Below are 25,455 nucleotides of genomic sequence, written 5' to 3' on the forward strand. Positions count from 1 at the left end.
AAAAGTATGCTGGTGTTTTAAGAAAGTTTATTTGGTTCTTTATGTTTAAAGTCGCATCATAAATTTGGTCCTTTGGTGATGAAAAATTTAGCTTTCTCATAAATTTAGAAAATTATAAATAAAGTATATAAAATACTAAAGATAAACAACATTAAGTTCAGTGAGCTGTGATGAAACACTGATGTTTGTACATGTATTTTTGCTTATGTCCAGTTTTTAGCTAGTTTATACTTTATTTATTTTAATTTTTGTTATTTAGGGAAACTACCACTGGACCAGTAGCCTACAAGAGAAATTTCAAGTGGAAACTAACTAAGTTTCGTTACTTGTGTCATGTTAGTAGTTTTACTTGCTATAAAGGAAATATACAATACAAGTTCCATCTAATTTTCAGAAATTTAAGATTGTACTTTTTAAATCTAGTATATTAAACACTTGTTGTTTGAGTTAATTTTACATGATGATTGAAGTCCATTTCTAAATATATTTACCCTTTTAGCCATGAGGGTATTATAATATTATATAATCAATCTACTAGTCATTGGTAAAGAGTAGCCAAAGAGCTGGTGATGGGTGGGGTTGACTAGCTGCCTTCTTCCTTGTCTATTACTTCACAATTAAGGACATTTAGTACAGATAGCCCTCGAGTAGCTATGTGCAAAATTCAGTAAATGAGCAACCAGTTTGAAGTTTATGTAAGAGGACATTTTCTGTCTGTTTTGCTTGCATGATGCTTACTCTCAAAATAGATTATGAAATGTTTCTTTATTGTGGGGATAACTAAATCCACATACATTTTTATGAGAACTAATTTTTGTATGATTTTCTTCAAAACATGTTTTAAGCCACATATCAACTTAAACCTTGACATTATATGCTGTTTTAGTATATAATTTAAGGCTTAATATTTTAGGTTTTTATTAATTTTACAGTTAATATTTCTTAATACTTGATTTTTTCCTTTTATAATTAAAATGATTACTGTATATATTTTTACACCAAATTTACTAAGATTTTCTGGGAATAAGCGTTCAGAGAAGAGAAACTATAATATATGAGAAAAAACAGTAACACATATCACAAAACTATATATATATATATATATATATATATTACTTTACCAACAGAATTGTGTAATTTCAGTGTAATGCTGTACCCAGTCAAGTCAAAATTCTTGTATCAAGAACTCATATTTTTGAGGAATCATATAGCCAGGTAAGTACAAAAAGTGCTTCTTTAAGATTCCTGAACCAAACTTTATTGATAGAGTAGACTATCTATTTGACATTATGAAAAGCTATTGTTGGAGATTTTTTTTCAGGCCTCATACAGAATTCAAGTCCTTTCCCAAAATTAATCTAAAAAAACTACTTTTCACAGTTGCTTTTACTCTTCATTAATCTTGCAGCTGTCTGTTGAAATAAAAACATTCTTATTACTAAAGCAACATAAAAGTGAAACAGTTGGAGACACTAAGTACAGTTCATCTTTGAACACACACTGCTGAAGTATTCTGTTACTTATTATGAACATTGTATATTTTCTTCAAGATATGCTGCTAAACCTACAATTCACTTTCAGCCATGGAGTATTATAACTGTGAGTTCAGTCCTCACTACTCAGTTAAAAAGTCATCACATGAATGGCTGATAATATTGTTCCTCTGGTCAGCAGTTTTAAATCAGGGATGGCTAAATCTGAAACTTAGGAGTTCCTAACCTAACTTGGTCATTTAGTCCGTGTGCTGTACCAGCTGCCATCAAATGTGCACCTATCAAATTCTGTTTCTTTGCAAAATGTATTTTTTTTGCATGGTGGTAGTTTTTTACTCACAGGTTTTGTCATGTTTTACACAAAATATTTTTTAAAATTATTTAGAGTGATTAGTAAAAATTCAAAAACTTTGAGTTTGTTTTATTAATTTTGTGACTGTCCATAAAACTACTTTCATAAGATCAATTTAACATGCATAACTCAATTGATATAGTTAATTAAGGAAAACTTTAAGGATTAAAAGAGAATACTAAATCATTAACCAACAGTGTACATTCTAGTAAGAAATGTTTCATGTACAGTTATATTTAAATAGGTAATGAAAGTTCCCCCATACGAACTTAGACATCGCCTTTTTATTACATTTAAAGGAGAAGAAGGTTTGGATTACGGAGGAGTAGCAAGGTAGACATTAACTCTATTTTATTTTATTCTGAAAAATATACATTCTTTGGCATACACAAGTTCTGTAATAAAAATATGTAATTTTATCACACAACCTGTTCTGAGTAAGCATTCTTTGTAAACCACTTTTGGAAAAAAAATATATATATTAATAAGTTTGTTATGAAGATGTGATCATTTTTATCATGCAGGATTAAAGATTGGTGTCATGATTTAATAATCACTTTTTTAATTGTCAACTATAAAATCAAAAGTATTTTTTTAATTTTAGTACCAAACATATGTTGAAAAATTGATAGCTAGATTTTTCTAGTTATAATTTTTGATTGATGTATTAATACTCTGAAGTTCACGCAGTGATTTTTGACATTGTCCCATGATGTGCTCATAATGAGTTGTTTTACTTTACATGTAAGAGAATGTTTTTTCTTAGTGATTTACAGTTACCTATGATGTGTCAGTGATGAGTTGTATACATTTTATTTTAGAGAATGGTTCTTCACCCTGTCCCATGAGGTGCTTAATCCAATGTACTGTTTGTTTGAATACGCTGAAAAAGGTAACTACAGCGTGCAGATTAACCCAGCATCTTCAGTCAATCCTGACCACATATCGTACTTCCAGTTTATTGGTCGATTTATTGCCATGGTAAGTAGGATGGATGTGTTGGTTAGTTTATTGAGAAAACAGTTGAAAACTGTGTTTTTGGCTCTGTGTTAATTTAACAAGCTCTAATAAAACAGTTGTATTTTCTGTATTTGTGCTTACATATGTTTTTACTGTTGAACAAGTATCATTAGTACTGTTGTAGTTTATATTACATTGCTTATAATTGAATTGAACTACAAAACATTTGTATCTTTATTGTTTAGCCTCTTTTGTAATTTTTTGGTTAATGTTTCTCTTGCAGGCTCTCTTTCATGGAAAGTTCATATACAGTGGGTTTACCCTACCTTTCTACAAATGCATGTTAGGAAAGCAACTAACAATGAAAGACATAGAGTCTATTGATGATGAATACTATAATTCCTTAGTATGGATCAAGTAAGTGTTTTTTTTCTTATCATATTACTTAAAAATCTTATTTTAGTACATTATGTATTTAGTACTTTAAAAAGAAAATTAAAAATTATCATACCAGGAATATGTCAAACTATTAAGAAGTGTGTGAACATCACATAGGCTTTCCTATCCAGGATTGCGTAATACTTGATAGTTGTGAGCATGAAATCAGAAATAATTACATACATAAAGCACTGCTCATTTCTTGTCAGTGTTTGTTGATATGACAGCTAATAAACTGTCTTTCTCTTTTTAATTTTTATGTGTTGTTAGATATACTAAACACTTGATTGATATAACTAAAACATACTGAAATAATGTTTTAAATTGAAATTTCACTTAGGTATATTATTTTCAATCTGTTATATACATGCTAGACTTTATTAATACCTAAATGTAGTACTTGTAAGATATTTATGGGAATAGGGCTAAAAGTATTAACCCTCTCATTATGGACTTGGTTCATGTAACCAACCTCGTAACCCCAAAGTGACCATCAGAGTTTCCATACTATAACTTTCAATACACTTTATGTACCCTCATGAAATTTTACAAGCTTTCAGTAAGTTTTATAAAGTTTTTTTGGACATAGAAAATCAGGTTTTTTAATTAAGCAATTTTACTAAGAATATTTGTGAATATATGAAGTTAGAAATTTCACTTGTATGAGTTGTAATATCTCCTGAATAAATATCAATTGTTCTTTTAGTGAAACTTTATACTTCAAAATAAAAATACGGACATGCATCAGCTTGCATTTATTATAATAAAAATCCATTGCCCAACTCAATAAATGAGCTAAGTCCTTTTGTTAATCAACAGCATCATCTTCACAGCTACCAACACCCAAGACCTTAGTATAATTTTCAGACTTGAGTAATTTATTGACTATTCCTTCACCTATGCCATTGATGTAAATCAAAAAGCTCAATGGTCCTTGAGCCTTGAGGTACCTCACTTGTGACATTAATCTAGTTTGATTAAGCTCCATTTGTAATAACCCTCTGTTTTCTTCTATCAAGCCACCTTCTATCCAATTTGCTGACTTATCTCCCAAACCTGTAAAGACAATTATGTGGTGCTTTGCCAAATGATTTCTGTAAATCCCGATGCACCAAATTTACACAATTACACTCACCTGTGTAAACAGCAACATTTCTGAAGAATATCAAAAGCTTTATAAGACAATATTTTCCATTAATGAAACTATGTTGGCTATCCAGTGCAGTTCTATACTTTGTTAAATGATTTTGCAAAGCATCATTCAACAGACTTTCCAGAACTTTTCCCAGAACTTATTGTTTTTTAATTTTCCCAATTTTTTCTTAATCAACTAAGAATTAATGCAGTCATCTTGTTTGATCTCATTTTAATTTATCAACTATTCAAGATTTGGAATACTTCTTAAATCTTTGTTTGTAAGATCTGAATAAACATAAAAATTTAATAACCCAGTCATCTCATAATCATCAGATACTTGCCTTCCTGTACCATTACTCAGAGGTATTACCACCATTCTAACATTTTGTTCAATTTAAAGAAATCCTTACTGTTACTTTTTACATTGTTAGCCAACATTTTCAATAACATACTTTTTGATGTCCTAATTTCCTGTTCTTTTACCAACATAGTTTTATTTTCTATAATCTTCTCAGTGTCTTGTCGTACCAGTCAATTTAAATTTCTTAAACTTATGATGTTTTTATTTAATTATATGTCTTATGCTACTTGTGAGCTAACCTGGTTTCTTACTTACAGCTACTCTTTTTTTCTACAAGAAATATGTTTACTTTGGATATTTGAAAATTTATCATTACAAATTTTCCACATCTGATCTGTGTCTCTAAATAACTCAGCTGTTCAATTCGTAACAGATAATTTTTGTCATATTCCTTTAAAATTTGTTTTCTTGATATTTACAATAAAAATATCATTATTTGTTATCACCATATGCAGCAAAACATCAAACATTATAGAGTGATGATCAGTTGCACCCAGATATTCCTAAATTTCTATCCTCTTAATCATTTATATACTTGAAGTTCACAATAAATCTAAAATAGCATTGTTTCTAGTAGGTTACTTAACTAATTGGTGAAGAAATCCATCCTTAACAGTTTTCAAAAATCTTTTTCCCACATAATTTGACTCTAGTATTTCCCAATCTATATGCCTGAAATTAAAATCTTGCATAATTATGACTTCATTAACACTTGAAATCATAATCACATCATAAAGTTTCTTACTAATTTCATAAATATAATTTGGTGGTCTGTAAAAAAATTCCCATTAAAATCCTTCTCGTTCTATATTCACTAATAGAAACCCAAATGGATTCAATCTCCTTGCTGTTATCTTTAATATCCTGAATTTCAACAGGATGTAACTTATATTTTACATATAAAGTCATACCTCATCTTCCCCGTCTTTAATACTCTGTTAAATATCTTGTAACCCTGTAGTTCAAAGAAACTTCTGTCATCAAAATCATCTATATTTAATCATGTTTCAGTTACTTCCTCTATGTCAAAATCCTCTATTCCTTCTAAAGTCATCTGTTTTCTTTTTTATACTTCTAGCATTACAATAGTATCAATTAAGCCTATCCTTATAACTACTACTATACACATTTCTTTTAATTAACTTATTTCTACTTCTTATTTTTATGCATTTAGTTTTCCTTGCTCTCACCACTATCTGGTCCTACTTTAAAACTTCCCTTACAGCTGAGTTAATAGCCTGGGCAAACAAGCCAGTCTTTAGCCTTATTTAAAAGTAAATCATCTATTCCAAAAACACTCCTTTTTTCCACTGAACTAATCTCACAAGTCCAACCAGCCTATCTGTTCATCCTTACATACTAATCTAAGCCTAACATTTAGCCCTTGTGACCTAGTTATAACTTCATCCACAAAGTTAATTCTTGGCAGTTTCCCTGAAAGAATTAAGTTATGGCCTTTTATTTACATGCTTTTATCAGCCATTTGTACTTATTAATTAGCTCCTTTGATCTAGCTTTCCCTGGATTATTAGCTCCTACATGCACCACCAAAACTGCATTTCTGCTAGTGTCCTTTATTATACCTCCTGCTTTCTCAGTTATAGCATCCATCCATGCCCCTGGGTAGCGTAATCTAATCCTTATCTCACTACTCATTCCACAGTCTACTCTATCCACATACCTTGCTAAGGAATCACTTGTAACTGTAACCTTCTTATCATCCACATCCTTTTCTGACCAATGTGTTTTCCTTCCCTTCAATGTTTTCTTATCTGCAGAAACCATGTGCTGAAATCTGTTACTCAACAGAATATGCTCATTATAATTAACTCCACTGCTTTTAATCCTAATAGTACTCTTTCTAACTTCCTAAAATTATTGTTACCAGATGTATCCCTTGCATGTAAATGCTTAAGCTCTTCCAAAAATCCTGCTGCCATTTCCCACAGTCTGCACTTTCTTTATCTATTGGTTCTACTTTATTTAGGATAGCCTCCGACTTCTCCTCCAAACTACAAACTCTATGTAAAAATTGTACATCTTCATTACCAATTTCCTTAAAAGTACATGCCAGTCCTCAAATAAAACCCACTTATTGCACCCATTACACCTGACAAACTGTGAACACTTAGCACCTATATTAGTTTTAAGCATTGTATTTATACTTATAGCCTAAAATAAAAACTTAACATCAAACACAAGTAGCCTGTTTTTAATACTGTTAAGCCTTATATTTAATGGCCAATAATATTATTCTTTATCACTCTTTTGTTGACACTGAAATAATAAAGTTAATATTTATTTATATAGAACTTAAAAGCATAACTAATAATTTGTTAGAACTAACAATATATATAATTTTAATAATAAAATGTATTTAGCCTACCTACATCTGTAATAGTAAGCTGAATTAAACTAATTGAGCTAAGTTCAACTAAACAATTTAATTTTAAAATATCAAAAGACAATAACCAACTTTTTAAATCTTATATCTATCCTGTTTTGAAATTTATCAGTAACTTGAAATATACCTAAGGCTAAAGTACTGTCACATGTAACATTTTGTAACATGGTTTTCTCAATCAACAGTAATATCCTATTTAAACTTAGCATTATAAATGAATCAAAGTGCAATACAAAATTAATACAAGCTTTGTTTTTAACTTTTGCATCATATTGTAATGGCAAAAAGTAATAGCACTAAAATTATTTGGATTTGAGAGCTTTGCTGAGAATCACAGATTTGTTAATCCAGTAAATTGTCTTTACAATGTCAAAGTATTTTTAATTTAGTAATTTACTTTATAGATGAGTTAAGAGTATAATAACATGTACTGTAGTATGTCTAACATTACTTAGTAAGGAATTTGAAAATAAGTTATTTTGTATTTGCATCTTGCAACTATACTTGTGACTTATTACACAGATAACACAAATTTGATAGCTAGAGATGTTATAAGACAAAAGAAATGCTACAAAACTTTGAATGTACAGATAGTTGAGTATGTTATACTAAAATAATTTTGAATATGCAAATTGTGTAATAACTGCAGCTGATATAAAGTCTTGGTTGAATGGCATGTATCCAATCCAAACTAAATTTGACAAACTTAACATTTTGTAGTTATTTATTCCAATGAAATCTAATTGTTTGTAGCATGATTATGTAACAGCTCTTCCTCACACAAAATATTCATACACTACATCACAAAGATGTGTTTAGATCAGGGATTTAAATTTTAAAAGGCATGGATATCCCTTGTGCTTAAGATTATTGGAAAATAAAGAAATATGGATGAACTTTGAGTACCAAAATAATTCAGAAAGGCTTGTAAGTAGTAATACCCCAGTTCTAATGTGATGTCCAGTACTGGTCGTGAATCCACAAATATGACTTACCCATGTGTTTCTGATAGTGATACACAACAAAATTTAGGTGGAACTCCACCTGAAAAAGCAGTATATATAACCACTGTGATATATTTGCTCATCTGCTGCATACTTCAAGCAGCTGATGAATGAAGTGGAATTTCATGATATTTCATATTAAGATATACAAGTCAAATCATCAGATGCAACATCTGTGGACTGTGTAAGCAGATTGTTGAACTGGTCATTGGAAAATTATGATTCTCCTAAACTAGATGGAATCTTGAGGAATTATGTGCTTTGGATGTGACAACCTTATGACAGATATTATTGCAGTGGAAACTGCTGCAATGGTGGTGTAAAGATATATGGTCATTGGATAGAGCACGACTAGATGTTTTGACATGGACTGTAACAACATGGTAAGGCTCCAGAATCATTTTAATGTAACTTATCAACCTCTGTATTACTTCTGTATATTAACACTGTATACTATATATTAAAATAAACATGCAGTAATTGTTTTATTATTAATATCACAGAGAAAATAACATCGATGAACTTGAAATGGAAATGTACTTCTCCGTAAATTTTGAGGTGCTTGGGGAAGTGATTTCCCATGACCTTAAACCTGATGGTGGAGAAATTAAAGTTACAGAAGACAATAAAGATGAGTACTTGAGGTATGCTTTTATCAAATAAGAAACATATAGACAGCATATGAATGTTAAAATATGTATATATTTCTTAAGACATTAATATCACACAAAAAAAATAGTTGGATTTGGAACTGACTTGTGTATTATAAGTTTAGCTGATTTTTCATTTTACACTATATGAAATTACAATACATATTTCTTGAAAGCTTATGGTTTGTTGTAAGATACAGAAACAGACAGATTTGGAACCTACTTTATATATATATATATATATATATATAAACTCTGAAAGTTATATAAAATAAATCCAGTGTTACAGAAGTTAAAAATGTATTATTTCTATTTATTTAACATTTTCACATTTCTTATTTTTTATGGTAACGAATTTAGTAATATTCTAGTAAGTGGTTTAATTATCCTGTCTACTAAATTTGTTCTTCAAGTTACTTTCAAGATTTGTTCAATTTATTGTGAAAATTATTTGTCAGTGTGAAAAAATGATGTAGAATTCATATATCTAAATATTTAAATGTGTTACTCCATTTTAAACCAGTTTTCAATAAGAAATGTACTATGATTATTTCCAACAATTATGTGTAGTTTCTTTCATGTAATTCTACTACATTATACAGGCTTATGACACAGTGGAGATTTTCACGAGGACAGGAAGAACAGATCAAAGCATTTCTTGATGGCTTTAATGAGGTTTTACCATTGGAATGGTTACATTACTTTGATGAGAGAGAACTTGAGGTACATGTTTATGCAGCTTGATATAAAATTATTAGGACAGTTAACTACACTGTTATGGATAGTGTAAAACATGCTTAGATATTTAATTTGGGAATTTTATAGGAATTATAAAATGAGAATTATATAAGATAAACCATTATGTAAAAAGTTTATACAAACCTGATCTTATCTCTATGCATGTATGACTAACTCAACAGTATTGTTTTTCTGTATTTACTTGCTACTTTTATTTCTTGTAGGCTTACATCTGTACTTGTTATCATTCCAGATGACATCAAATGTAACCTCTTAAGCTCAAGTTCATTTTTGTGCAGAATTGTGAAAGTTTAATGTGTTAACTATATAGTATCTTAGATCAAGCAGGCTTACTTCTATATTTATTACAATATCAGATATGGTCACGTGTAACCTCTTAAGCTCAAGATTATTCCTGTTTTAGCTGTGAAACTTAATCCATGAACTACACATTGTGTGTGTGTGTATGTATTTTTTTATGTAGGTATTATATAGTGAGAGTATTTTTTGAACTCTGGTTCAGAGGTTTGGATCATAACTGGACAGGTGGTTAAATTAACAGATTAAGTTTTTACATGTAGTAAGAGGACTTTCTCTTAATGAAATAAGATTATCAACATTGTCATAACTAGGACTGAAGCATAAAGTTTAATTGGAATCTTTTGAGCAAACCATCTGTTTGAAAAACTAAGAAAAATTTTCACATTCTGTTCATATGACTGTGTTAATTAAATACTCTGTTCTTGGCTTTTTATCAGTTAATTTTGTGTGGAATGCAAGAAATCAATGTAGATGACTGGCAAAAAAATACCATCTATCGAAAGTACACCAAAAATAGTAAACAGGTTGTATGGTTTTGGCAGTTTGTGAAGAAGATGGACAATGAAAAACGTTCTCGTTTGCTTCAATTTGTAACAGGCACGTGCAGAGTGCCAGTTAGTGGTTTTGTTGAACTAATTGGTAAGTGGTTTTAATATTAATTATGCTTATTTGGTCTAGTATTAGTGATATAAACCAGTTGTAGTTTATTGCTTTAAGATGTTGGTTGCTGTGTGAACCACGAGCGGGTCACGCCAAATTTGTGCTGATGTGCTGCATGACCCACTTGTGGGCCACACCATCTATTAATTTCAATTATAATTTTCTCCTTGGCATGTAGTATAAAGTCATTTCCAATGCCATACTGCACATAAGGAATGTCTCATCTTTTACCACTTATAAATTTTTCCATTATATCTTTTGAATGGATTATTCCTGGTATGCTTGGGCTGCCAGTGAAAGGAAAGCTTTTGCAATGTATTCCATCTATTTGTGCCAAACATTGATTGGGAGTGCAGCACCATGACCTTTGTTGTCAATATTGCCATTCTGACTAGGAGATTCCAGTTGACTCTGAGCATCTGACATAACTGAGAATTGACTATGATCATCTGACATAATGGATTTATTCAAGTCAGGGTAAGATGGTACATACTATCTGTATAAGAAAAGAACTAAATGGCTCATCACTATCTGAATCTCATTGATTTGATAATCCATATAATGTTTTAAATGTAAATTTTTCCCGTATTCATTTGTAATTCAATTTTCATTTATTCAATTAGATGTTGCAATCTAGAAAGAAAAGAACCATGTGTTAGGGAAATTGTTATAGAAAACATAGATGAATTTCAGCATGACCTGCTGGTGGGTCATGCGGCATGGTAATAATATAATATTTCCTGTGTGCTGTATGACCTGCCAGCAGGTCATGCTGAAATTCATCTATGTTTTCTATAGCAATTTATACTAACAATCGAGGGTAGTCAAATATTATTACATAAGGCCACAAAATAAAAATTACATAAGCCTAATTGCTTTATAATGTTGACGGCACAGCTTTAATTACAAATTTATAACATTGCAGCAGCTAACGTGTTAAGGAAACTGTGAAAACAACACATTACTTTTTAAAATTGCAGTAGTTTTTCATGTTTTTCATTTTGAGAGTTTTTATATAGTTTTTTAAACTAATTTTTAGATTTATTATTCTTCAAAGAAATACATCATGGACTGAATTCTTTTCTTAATTTGATAACTAAAATCCCAAACTGTGTTACAATAATTATATTTTAGGAACAAACACTTTGAGACTTTTAATAAATGCTTGTATTTTCTGTGCAGTGCAAACCTTGGTATTTTGAGGCTAAGGTAAGAAAGTTGTTACAAATTAAAGTTTGATTTCTTTTCTTAATTAAAAGTTTTACAGTATAAAATCTAAAACTAACACATTTTCCATCATAATTATTACCAAACATAAAAGCTGAATAGTGATTATTATTGTTAATGAAGAAAATATGAAGATGAAATTATTATTAGAAAAACAAAAAAAAGCTATCAGGTTAATAATGAAGTGAAAGTGAATTTAAATTATAATGACAAACTTGTAACAAATAACATTTAACCAGACTCAAGGTATATTGCTCTTTTTCTTTTTTTTTTCACAATATGTAAAAGGTGTTATGCAACATATGTACTTAAACACATTAACATAAATAATCATTATGTTAGCTTTTATTTTTAACACAAACAATTTACCTTTCAAGCTGCATTAATGGTTGTGAGCATTGTTCGTAGTTTTATATTGCATGGTTTGAAAGATATACAATCGTAATATTGATATCTGTTTTAATCAGTGATGTCGAGAAACCCACTTTTATATATTTTGAAAATATTTTACATAGAAGAGTTTAACAACGTTTCGACCTTCTTCGTCATCGTCAGGTTCACTCTTGTTCGCTCTTCTATGTAAAATATTTTCTCAACCCAAACGAGCCGTTTTTGCATATAAATTGATATCTGTTTTGTTTTTTAAACAAATATTTTCTAATTTACCATTTCTTGTGTAATATTAGCTTTCACTGTGTGGTTTTACAATAATTTTTTTAACATTATTTATTCTTCTGTACATCTAACTAGGGTATTATTATTATTAATTAATAGCCTTTTTCTATCATAAGGCGATTTTGTTTGTATTTTACATTGTTTTTGTGATTTACCATTTGAGAAGGTTTGTTTGTCATTTCATTCTGTGTGGAAGATTTTATGGATTTATGTAGTCAGTTGCTGTTTGCAAAACTGTACCAAATATGAATTGAAGTCCATCTACAGCTTCTAAAATTGGATTTTGTTTCAATGTTTAAGCTAATTGGCTAAGTAGGGAAACTACTAGACCAATATTTAACCAATGAAAAACACTGATAATAAAAGTAAAACTCAATTTACTAAATAAATATTTATGTTCTTTCTCTAATTTGAAACTTTATTATGATTTAAAAAACTTCAGCTGCCATGTGTAGAGAAAAATATGAAAGTTAAATTGATCATCATTCTTAAAGAATAAAATTCAGTATCAAGTTGTTTTATGTTGTATGTTAACAAGCTTTCATAGGTCATCAAGTGAATAATAAAAAATATACCTTTAACATGTATTTTCCAAAAAAGTAAAAAAAAAGATTATTTTGTTGTAAATAAATCTTTTTTTGTAAGATTGCCAAACTAGGAAATAAGGATATAATAGGCAAATGTAGGGGAATACCACATTTTATAATGTGAAATTTAACAGCTTTAGAGTACAGTCACATGTTGATATTGTGAAATGTGAATGGTTGTGTAACATTGTGTAAGTACCATACCAATTTAAAATCCATAGAAGTACAGGTTGTCACAGTAATGTTTGGCTAGTAGTATAAGTGTGATCCATTCATGGCTCCAATGTCTGAAATACAGCATGACAAGAATGTAGAAAGAAACTTTTTGGCTTGTCAAGAATATTAAATTCAAAGTGTTCTCATTGGTTGTAGCCACTTAAAAACTGCTTCTAAGTAGAGGTAATCATGCTATAAATTTTAAATGTGTATTATTACCATAAACACTGGAATAAGACAGATTCGAGGTTGTGTGTTCTGTTCACATTTGACTCCAAATTCAAGTTATTCAGCAACAACCAATGACAACATGTATGACAGTAGGGAAGATAATTGTGTCATAGCCAGTACACCATTTACAGGTGGAAATTACATGTTTTGGGCTGTGTTTTGGCTAACAGTATTTGTGACTTAAACAGAATTGATGGCAAACAGACTGTTTGCTAACAAGTATAACATTACCTTCAAGAACACAACTTATTGGAAAACTGTGCTCCCAAGAATACAAATAAAAGGGTATCTGGGTGGTAAAAAATATAATAGAATACTTACATTCATGACATGGTTTGAAAACACTTGAAGATGTATAGTCTTACATAAAAACAGAAAGTGAAAAAAATGACTAAATTTGACTGAACTGTGAGGAGTAACACAGAAAACAATATTTCACATTTGTTAATTGATATACTGTATGGCAGTATGAAAACAGTGTATAATGCTCTGCATTAAGGAAAAAGCTCACACACTACAAAAGGCTAGAATATTTTACAGTGTTGTATTTTCTGTGATTTCTGTATCACTAATAGATTCATCATCTAATTGGCATTATTCAGTGTTTGTGTCTCCTACAATTGTGTTGTTTATATATTTCTATAATAATTTTTATTAGTGTATATATTTAGGTGTATACACACAAATGGTTTAAATTCATAGTTGCATGCCTGTGTAGCTTGTTCCATCAAATTAATGTACAGAGATATTATTTCTTCACAGGAAGCAATGGACCACAGCGCTTCTGTATTCAGAAAATTGGGAATCACACTTGGCTTCCACGAAGCCACACTTGTTTTAACAGACTGGACTTGCCACCATACAAGAACTACGAGCAGTTAGTTGAGAAGTTGACCTACGCTGTTGAAGAAACCGAAGGCTTTGCTCAGGAGTAGAAAATGGTAAAATCTGCATATGGTCAGTAAAGTTCACCCTCTGAATGTCAGTTGTGATATTGACGATAACTTGGTCTTACATTATCAGTTGTGATCAAGCTGCCTTGAAATTTGAGTGTTTGCTGCTGTAAAAAGCCAGGTATACTCTAGCAATAATAAAACCTGATATACATTAACATTCCCTCAGACCTGTTAAGACAAGTGAAATACTGCACACATGTATTTTTAGAGTTCTTAAATAGAGTATTTTAAAATTATTTATTATTATACCTTGTAAATTCAGTATTTTAATTACATGTATTTATAAAGAATATAAATATTAAGCATTAAACTTTCGTGGCACAGCTTCTCTTATGTTGTGTATATCAAGAAGTTTAAGAACGAACCGTGTAATAGTTTGAATGTTTGTTTTATTTTATTTTCAAGTCTTACCCAGGTTGATTTTACTTAAATCAAAAGAACTTAAGAAATTGATTCTGTCAGTCACAAGTGCCTATTATTTGCTTTATCGTTATCATTTGTAAGCAAGGTTGTTTGGTTTTAAGAAAATAAAATTGACAAAACAATTGAAAGAATGTGCTAAACTAAGATCTTCTTTTAAGGTAAGTACTTGAATATTTTATATGAAGAGGTAATACTGTTGTCTATACAAATTTGTTTAAAATTCTTGCAAATGCTAGTGATAAACAGAGCTACAGAACAAAATATCCAACTTGCTCATTCACAAGCTGAAGCCAGAGACAAATGTTATTGTAACATTAAGTTACTGCTTTTATTATTCTCACAATGCAGTTGAGGACATTTTTTTCAACAGTGTTATTCAGAGCGTTTAGGACTTCTAGTTTTGTTAGAGAGAAATGTGATTTATTTTTTGTATGATTGCATTGCTTTTAACCTGGATTGTAAGATATTGAACATAAATAATTATTGTAAATGATTGAAGCATGTTGTTTGAGGATGTATGTGATCTAAACCTAAATCAACATGAACTGAATAATAATTTACATAATGGTTTAGGAAGAGAAATTTCACCTTTGCAGCTGCTTAAGTAATACTCATTTTTAATATTTCAAAAGAAGAATGAAATTATAACTCTGTTTGCATGGATTTCTTCAAAGATTGAAGGAACATCTAGGGAATAAGAAACATCTTCAAAACGGGTTAAACATCTTTTTTCATTGTTAAATCTCTTGAATGGTAGTTCATACTCTTAGCCTGTTTCATAATGACATAGTTTAAATATTAATTTAACTAATTTTCAACCATTACTAGCACATACCTAGCTTTCAAGTTAATTTTGCTTAGAGTATTGAAATATTTGCCTGTCATGGCCTAGCGCGTTAAGGCATGCGCTTCGTAATCTGAGGGTCGCGGGTTCACACCGAGTTGCACCAAACATGCTCGCCCTCCCAGCCGTGGGGGCATTATAACGTGACGGTCAATCCCACTTTTCGTTGGTAAAAGAGTAGCCCAAGAGTTGGCGGTGGGTGGTGATGACTAGCTGCCTTCCCTCTAGTCTTACACTACTAAATTAGGGACGGCTCGGTGCAGTGGGCTAACAACCTACTCACTTAAATACCTATTCATGAAACCGCAAGTGATTGCAGCCCTATGTTCCTTGACGGAATCGAGTGGTTGAATGATGATGATGATGATTGAAATATTTAAATAACCCTTGCTGTTGCCAAAGAAAGATACATTTAGAAATTTGGTATTAGCCTTAATATGGTGAGAGAATAACCAAAGGATAGTGTATAAATGAGTTAGGACTTTTATGTTTGTTGAATTTAATGCAAAGTTACTCAAGGGTTATCTACATTAGCCCTAACTAAATTTGAAGTGATAGGTTAGAGGAAAAACAAGTTATCACCATCTATTGCCAATTGTTAAGCTATCCTTTGCAAATGAATAGTGAGATTGGTAGTTGTGTTATAACAATCCACGACTGAAAGGGCAAACATGTTCAGCGATAGGTTTTGATCCTGCTACCCATAGATTGCAAATCCAGTTCTGCCCACTCACTAAGTCATGCTGATAGGTTACATGTTTATGAAATCACAAACATTTGAACAAAATGGCAAATAAAGAAAAAAAGAAGGCGATATTCTACTTATCTTAAGTGTCATGATTTTATTGGAGGGGGGAGAGAATGAATTAATTGCAAAAATGAGAACTTATGATTTTCTGTTGAGTAATTCAGTTAAATTATACTTCTAGATAATTCCTCCCAAAGTGATTTTCGTCACTTCAGCTTGTGTATATTAATTAAGCCATAGTTTGTATGTCAGTATAATATAATTTACAGAATGGAAGTTTTATTTGTTAAAGATGGATAAATATTTATTATGTTAAAAAAAACACCACACAAGTCTGTGACCTTTATCGAAGTTTGTATCTTATAGACGTGAGAGGGGTCAGATGTATTTGATCTCTTCCTTGTAGATAATGATTGATTTCTGTATAATATTATTGTAATTACAACATGAGGGCTAGAGTATCGTGCACTTACTCTGACCTCATTCAGTACAATGTCCATGTATGTAATACATGTGAATAAGTAGGTGAGGGGTACCTAGGTCTGCCTTCATCATTTGTACAGAAGTAACATAATTTGATACCGGAACGTATGAACTTAAATAGAATTTCGTTTTTCTTTTTATATTTCTGAGGAACACTTTTGACAATCTCCAAAATTTCAAGAGCTGGAGATTTCATTTTAATGGGTTCCATGGTTTGGGAATAAAAAGACTGATGACACTGTTGCAGCTGGTATATTGTCTTTGCTTTATCGTCTACGAGTTATAGATCATTCTGTATGAATTGATTTATATCATTATCCACAGACTTTAATACCTCATGTACCAGTCTTTTTTTTTTTTTAACTTTGGGTGATGAATAGAACAAGATTATTGAAAATTATGAATTTTAACGTAAGGGATTCTGCTACAAAAAGTAAGAAAACAAGTATCAAAATCACAAATTTATAAAATTCAATACCTACTTTGGTTTAGAGATAAATGTATAAAGCTGCCAAACTAGGGATTGAATTTGATAAGTTTGTGATTGCAATATCAGTTCTTGTTTCCTTACTTTTCGTAGGAGGATCCTTCATGTTATGCCCCCCAGTGGCTCAGCGGTGTGTCTGCGGACTTACGCTAAAAACCTGGTTTCGATACTCGTGGCAGGCAGAGCACAGATAGCCCACTGTGTAGCTTTGTACATAATTCAAAACAACAAACAACAACAACAACATTGATGTTAAAATTCATGATTTTAATACTTTTTTTTTATGTAATACCCGCATAAACTCTATACTTGTATCTATTACTAAAATCAGGACTCGATTTTACTCAGTGGACATAGTAGATAGCCTGATGTAGTTTTGCTATAAAAACACACACTTTCGTTGACGAATAAGATACTTTAAGAAGTTACCCGTTAAAGCCTTTCACATTATATCCTGTTGCTTTATAATTCTTATGCTCTTTCAAAAATAAGAACTTAAAAAAACTTGTAAAATAAACTGTAACCTTTGAAAATTATTTCCTTACCGTTAACGTCGTGAACCAGTAGTTTACTTCGCGAATTCCAGTTTCCTAATTAGTCTGCATAAAAAAAAGTGTTTATTCGGTGATTTTTTGACTTGTTTATCCTAGTAAAGAAAGTGCTTATTTAAAATATATGAATTACATCTATGAAACTCCGGTTTACGTTTTTCTTTCTGTTAATAACGACAAAAACAATTTATACATTGGTTTGTTTGTTTTTGAATTTCGCGCAAAGCTACACGAAGGCTATCTGCACTAGCTGTCATTAATTCAGCAGTGTAAAACTAGAGAGAAGGCAGCTAGTCGTTACCACCCACCGCCTGCTCTTTACCAACGAATGATGGGATTGACCGTGACATTATAACACCCCACGGCTGAAAAGGCGAGAATGTTTGGTGTGACGAGAATTCGAACCCGCGACCCTCGGATTATGATTTGAGTACCTTATCCACCTGGTCATGCCGGATTTCTACATTGGTAAAACTGTTCCAATGAAGATATTGTGCGTTTTTCATTCTTAGTTTTATGTTTGTTGTTATTGTCTGTGGGTTTATAGTACAAATTATGGATTGACATTTCGAACGTTCATTACCGTAACAAATGTTACAAATGAACAACGTTTGTTTAGTATATCAAAAATCTTTGTGACACTCTCAACAACAATAACTGCACTGAAGAAGCCTTTCATTAATGTGATTACGTCGTAAAGATCGTACTACAATAAACTACACTGTTGTCCAAAGAAACAATATGTATTTGAACATTTGTGAGAAAATTAATAAATTGTTAAAAAGAAATGTCGCGTCCAGAATGTTTTATTATGTTAAACCAATAATAGTTTTATATTTGATTTGATCTAGACATTGTTGAATACTGGGACGGTATGGTTATCAATCTCCGTTTATGGAAACACTAATCCGAGCAACTTGTATGGATATCTTAAGGACAAATTAGTGAAGCGTAAGTTTAATGTTAAATAAGTCTTTTTTACAGGATGATAAGTGAATTATGTATACAAGGTCAGGCAAGGTTAAAAAAAGTAAAATTAGATATAGAACTAATGCATTAGTGTTTTATACATAAACTGACTATAGATCACAATTAACTAACCATTGGTTACATGTTGAGACATATATCATGATCTCTATCATAGCGTCCTAACACTGCACATTTCTAGGCATGGGACAATTTCTCTAATCACTGTCACATGTGAAAGTGTTGTAGACAAAAATGTTCAGTGAAATAAATTTAATCATATTCCGAAATTTCTGGTTTTCTTTCCTCATACAGAAAGGAACTGCTACGCAAATTGTCAGATTACAGGCTTGCAATACTAAAAATCAGATTTCGATACTGTGATGAACACAGCACAGATACCCAATTGTGTAACTTTGTCTTAACAATAACGAAGCCTAATTAGTTTATAAAAATAATTTATTTAATTTATTTTTTTTACATCAGTGAAGGGTGGTCATTGTTCCAATATTTCAGACGAAGTGATAATTTGCAGGTTCCATTTAGAAGATGATGCTTGTTTGTTTTTGAATTTCGTGCAAAGCAATACGAGGACTACCTGCGCTAGCTATCCCTAATTTAACAGTGTAAGATTAGAGGGAAGGCAACTAGTCATCACCACCCACCGCCAACTCTTGGGCCACTATTTTGTCAGCGAATAGTGGGATTGATCGTCATATTATAACGTCCCCACGGCTTAAAGGGCGAGCATGTTTGGTGCGACGGAGATTCGAACCCGCGACCCTCACTTTGCGAGTCGCATACCTTAACCCACCTGGCCATGCCGGACCAAAATGGTAAATAATCATTAAAAAAAAGATAAAACACGCACACACACCGATGTTTTATCATATTCAGAATGAGCCACGGTATGTTTGGATTCACTGAGGTAATCACTTCTGGATTACTGTTATTGGATTCACTGAGGTAATCACCTCTGGATTACTGTTATTGAAATTTGGAATTATTTTGCAGCCATGAAAAAATACTATTCCTCTCCAAACTTTGAAAATCTACCAGTTTTCATTTTCAGAAAAGTAATATTATATAAACACTTTTTTGTCTTTCATTGTGTATCTGGAAATATATCTGAAACTTTCCTTTATAGTTGACAAAGGGAGTCTTTTATTTTAAATCTATAATCCTGATACTGGGAAAGTTTTTTATTTAAATCTATAAATTTGATACTAGAAGAGTTGTTTATATATATAGCTGGTACTTGAAGAGTTACTTATCTTTAAACCTAAAAGTGAGAGAGGTATTTTTTCTGTGAGCCTGGTGCTGGAAGGTTTGTTTTCCTGTAAACCTAGTACTGTTAGATTTGTTTATCTATAAAGCTGGTACAGAAAGGGTTGTTTATGAAAACTGAAAGAGATTTTTATATACAAGTCAGACACTAGTATAGATGTTTACGTATAAAGCAGACACTAGGATAGTTTTTTATATATAAATCAGACACTAGTATAGTTGTTTATTTACAATTCTGACACTGGGATAGTTATTTATGCACATAAAAAAACCTGGAAGTGTTGTAATTTTGACGTAAAATCGGTTCTAACTCAGAAAAATGAGAAAGAGCCACTGATGGATTATAGCACTAAATAGTTAAAAAAGTATTAGAAAAACCGCTGCCTTTCTTGTTTCATCGGATTTGGAAACTACAAATATCCATATGGTGCTGAGAAGTTTTAATCTAGTATAAGTTTGTTGAGGAAAGATATGTAAAAGAAGAGGCGATTAGAAAGAAACAAAAGACAGAGTGACATATCAGAGAGGTGACGAAAATATGTTGCCAGCAAGAACCAAAACTAGTTGTAAACCTAATTTTATTATACGTTAACGATACATAAGAAACAAACACTTGCTATGTACTTCAGAACAGCTGGTATAGGTAAACCGCTTTTATTGATAAGGACAAACGTTGAGAGAACAACGTTTCGACCTTCCTAGGTCATCTTCAGGTTAAGATAACTCATGAATATGAGTATGAGTCAATAAAAGTGTTAATACCCATACCAGCCGTTCTGAGATACATTTTATCTCAAATGGGTTTCTCGTCATCAAGAGAAACATTTGCTATGTTTAAATCTGTTGAAGAGAAAGTGAAGTAAGGATATTGGCCTGTTATAAAGTGGTGTCAGATTAGTTTATAATAAAGTAGTATCAGAAGGGAGAATCGTCAACTCACTAGGAATAGATACCCGACAACGTCCAAGTGAAATTTATCAATTAGTTAACAATCGAATCCCATCAACGGTATAAGAGTTTGAAACTGGAATAACTGTAACAAAAACCTTGGAGGAAAGTCCACTGGATGAAGCAGTGAAGTAGAATTCTTATCTTGCTTGTTTTGTTTTTGACGGTGGTTCAGTTGATGATTAATAGTTGTAAATTGTGTGGTTCATTGTTAAAAATAGAAAATTAGTGTTAGTATAGATGATAAATTGAAGTCACTAACAAAAAAACCTGTTGGTAAATAACTGAGTATATCGTGTAGTAGCAGTTGGTAAAAATACCATGAAATATATGAAGTTTTAATAGAATCAGGATTCACAACAGCTGATTTATCCAAACTCGAGCTTAAGTGAAATACAGGAGCTGCGAATGATGTATGGAAAGCTTGTCATGGTAACGATTTAGGACTTGATAACTCAGGAATGAAACGCTAGGAAACAGATGCTGATAATAAGCGTTTCAGACCATTCTAGAATGAGAAGACAGAGCAAATAAAATCCAAGGTGAAGAAGGGTAATTCTGGTGACACGAATGAAAGAAGCACTAGTATGAAGTTGTTTAAGTTTTGTCAAAGTGGTACAGATGTATTTTTCTGTACTTTTGAAAAACGTATTTCTTTATACAGTAAACTTATTAAATTTAATTATTCCATCAGTCTACCTTGTAGAAAGTTCCTCTTTGTTGAAATAAACAATGACTGCTTTTTCGTGACCAATGTAACGTCATACGCGCGTTATAGCGTTATAGAAGATAGGCTTCTAAACTTATTCTCAGTGAGATCCATTATTTGTAGCCAAAGAACAGCTGCCGCAACACCCAGGCAGTCTGTAAAGCTTCTCATGTAATAATTAAACAATACTGTATCATCCATGAGATATAACTAAATTAGGACCTTGAAATAGACGATGATTTCAAAGAAATAAAAGGGAGGTAATTGGTTAATGGAACGAGTGTTTCTACCAATGTGTGATGAGTCTAGTGTGGGTGGCACAAATGTTACTAATATGGCTACTGTTTTATACCTAGACAATTTAATTAGTTGTGCTAAATTACACCTTGGTGAAGTAACAAAAAGGGTTAGGTTTGCTGCGGGAAACCAAATCTCTGTCGAAACTGTTTTAATTGATGAAGAATCGATCAATTAAACTGAAAAATCAAATGAACAAGTAATTTAAACTGAAACCACCTTGGATTAACCCACATTAGACACAAACACTAAACAACAGGATCAAGAAGGAGTGATCCTTGTATGAAATAAAACAACCAAGAACACACACAACACAGATACTATACAGCGCAGATAGCCTAGTTGCTTTGTATCATAAAACACCAAACCAATTAACCAGATATTATACAAACCAAACATAAACCACCGAAACATACCATTATAATAGCAAGGTTACCTGGTTCATACAAAAAAAAAAAACATAATTAGGTACAGAGATAAGGAAACACAAACCACAAGCAAATATAACTAATGTAAAACGTTTAGCTGAGGGCGGATTCTTCGTAAAAGGGGGCCGAAGTTAAAGATTTAAACGTTTGACTAGCGGAGGAATGCCTTTAGTCATGGTAAAATTTAAAATATGCATACTGGGTATGAAACCCAATACACAGTCATTCATATTAAAGAGAGTGAGATATTCCGTCAACACTGATGACATTAAGGATAAACTCACAATAATACATGTACCATATACAAAAATCGAAAGAATAATTTCAAGTAGAACACAACAATCTACAAACATAATCAAATTTTACACAGACAACACACATGAAACGGCATGAAGGAACTGATGGTATCATGTTCTGGTACCAGAAGTTTGAAGTCGAACAAAGAAAAACACGGGCCGTGATTATTACACAATGTTTCAACTGCCAGCATTTTGGTCATGTAGCAGCAGCATACGAATTATTAGAATGTTGTGTTAGAGATATTACTGTAATAGATAACAATAGTTGGTATTTATTACTTTTCATTTAAGGCCCGGCATGGTCAGGTGGGTTAAGGCACTTAACACGTAATCTGGGGGTCGCGGGTTCAAATTCCTGTCGCACCAAACATGCACGCCTTTTCAGCCGTGGGAGCGTTATAATGTGACGGTCAATCCAACTCTCCTTTAGTAAAAGAGTAGCCCGAGAATTGATGGTGGGTGGTGATGACTAGCTGCCTTCCCTCTAGTCTTACACTGCTAAATTGGGGACGGCTGGCGCAGATAACCCTCGAATAGCTTTGCGCGAAATTCAAAAATAAGCTTTCCTCCCAACATACGGGATACCTCATTTCTATTTAAATTAATAAATTATAACAACCAATCAATAAAAAATAGATGATCTTAATAGTAGACATAAAAACTTTGGCTAAAATACAACATCACCAAATGGATAAACTTTTTAAACGATTCTAGTTGTGTTTTGTTAAACGATGACATTCCTACCAATATCAGTGACTGATATCACACAAGTGATGTATTGGACCTATTTATTACTACAGTAGAACCAGCAAACAAATGTTCAAATTTTTACGTTGAAAATATGTAGATAGTAACTACCTAGCATCAACTTATATCTTCGATTTCAAATATTGTCATAACACTGCACAACAATTTTTGTGAAAAGTTTTGCTTCCTGAAAAGTCTTTGCTGATTGTGACAGGTACCTGGTGGGTATGCACAATTATAGTTTTGGTTTTGCTTCATCACGTAGGAACTCTGAGAAATAGACAGTTAACTGTTTACCGACAATAACGTATTTAATTGCGTTTATTTTTCTAATACGCTATTAAGTTCAACATAGTTAAAAGTGTTTTGCTCTTGATTTTCGTTTGTATTCAATGTCTGGTGCATCACGTGGTAGTGTCCAACAGTAGTCAGCAAGTATTGATGGATTCCAGTTGCCCTGATATCGTTTTTCCATTGTAACAATGTCCTGGTGAAACTGAAGATTTCGATGAAACGGTACATGATGGGCAAATTTGGACGTGATTTTCGTGATCAGCAGCCAAAAATCTATAAGGAACACCCAACAGTGTTTAAGAAGCAAATACTTTGTTGTGCAGTCTAATCAACCATTAATTATACCTAAATTTGACTATCAGAAAACTAATTGGTCCAAATATGCAAGTGAATTAGATAAATTACTAGCATATTTAGTAGTTGAAATTACGCAAGAACCATCAGTTATTGATGCATATTGTGAAACATTCTGAGTGTCTGATAAATGCCACTGAAAAAATAATACCAAAAAACAATCATATAATTCTTACACAAAATGGAAACCATATGAACATATGATAGGCATGATTAAAAGATGAAGATTACCCAGAATTCAATACATGAATACAGAAGATCCAAATATTTTTAAAAAATTAACTTCATAAGGAATAAAATAAGATATGAAATTAAACAATTAAAATAAGGCAGCTGGGACAGTTACTGTTCCAAGCTAAATAAATATACTGACTTTAAGAAAATGTGGACAAAAATACAAAAGCAGCCAAGACAAATAAACGAAAAACAGAAGCTTTTAAAGAACAGTTAAACAAAACTTTTAAAACACATCAAGAACCAGACATGAATAACAATTCTACACTAAAGTAAATTGATATGTACACAGAAACCAAGAATTGTAAACACCAACATGTCCGGCCACTAGAATAATCTACCACAATGATAAAAGACGACCCATCACAAAAATCACAAACACAACTAAACTGGAGATATACCACCCACAAAACAAATAGGAGAAGATCTAATAAAAACAATACTGTTAAATAAAAATATTCAAAGATTGTTTGATCACTTAACAGCTTTATTTACTCTATCCCTAAATTCGGGATACATATCTGCCTCTTGGAAGCAAGCAAATGCAGTTTTGTTCTTGAAGGAAGGAAAATTAGCGAAAAATTTTTTATCATTCTAGTGATTGTTATACTTACCCTAATTGTAAGTGTCCCAAATTGACTCAAGTTTCCTCTGTTAAATATTTAGGAATTATTTTAGATCGAAAATTAAATTGGCAATTTCATATTAATTCTTTAGTTAATAAATTAAAATATAGTTCTATGCTAATTTTTGAACTTAGTCATTGTGCTCCTTATCATATTTTGTTAAGTGTATATTATGCTCTCTTTCAATCTTTCTTACAATATTGTATTTCAATTTGGGGTGGCACATATAAGACTTTTTTAATTCCTATTCACAAGTTGCAAAAAAGTGTTTTCTCTCTTATTTTACTCATAGGCTTGATACCGATTTCAGTAAATTTAAC

At 31.5% G+C, this 25,455-nt stretch overlaps 1 protein-coding gene across 16 annotated transcripts in view; it reads left to right on the plus strand.

Annotated features, from left to right (window-relative positions):
* LOC143236989 (E3 ubiquitin-protein ligase wwp-1-like) overlaps positions 1–18,747 on the plus strand; it is a 68,567-nt gene extending 49,820 nt beyond the window's left edge. For 12 of the 16 annotated variants that reach the window (XM_076475753.1, XM_076475757.1, XM_076475758.1 and 9 more), the window contains 9 exons: positions 260–335; positions 1,144–1,215; positions 2,090–2,178; positions 2,667–2,826; positions 3,089–3,222; positions 8,653–8,793; positions 9,402–9,522; positions 10,296–10,497; positions 14,217–14,961. In XM_076475753.1, the coding sequence (XP_076331868.1) occupies positions 260–335; positions 1,144–1,215; positions 2,090–2,178; positions 2,667–2,826; positions 3,089–3,222; positions 8,653–8,793; positions 9,402–9,522; positions 10,296–10,497; positions 14,217–14,389 (1,168 nt within the window). In that variant the 3' untranslated portion in view covers positions 14,390–14,961. Of the gene's footprint in view, positions 1–259; positions 336–1,143; positions 1,216–2,089; positions 2,179–2,666; positions 2,827–3,088; positions 3,223–8,652; positions 8,794–9,401; positions 9,523–10,295; positions 10,498–10,696; positions 10,996–14,216; positions 14,962–17,488 lie in introns of those variants that run through there. The other 4 variants (XR_013019832.1, XM_076475760.1, XM_076475761.1 and 1 more) reach the window with 4 other exon arrangements.
* Positions 18,748–25,455: the final 6,708 nt, after the last annotated feature.

This window comes from Tachypleus tridentatus, chromosome 13 (assembly GCF_004210375.1).
Source record: "Tachypleus tridentatus isolate NWPU-2018 chromosome 13, ASM421037v1, whole genome shotgun sequence".
NCBI lineage: Eukaryota > Metazoa > Arthropoda > Merostomata > Xiphosura > Limulidae > Tachypleus > Tachypleus tridentatus.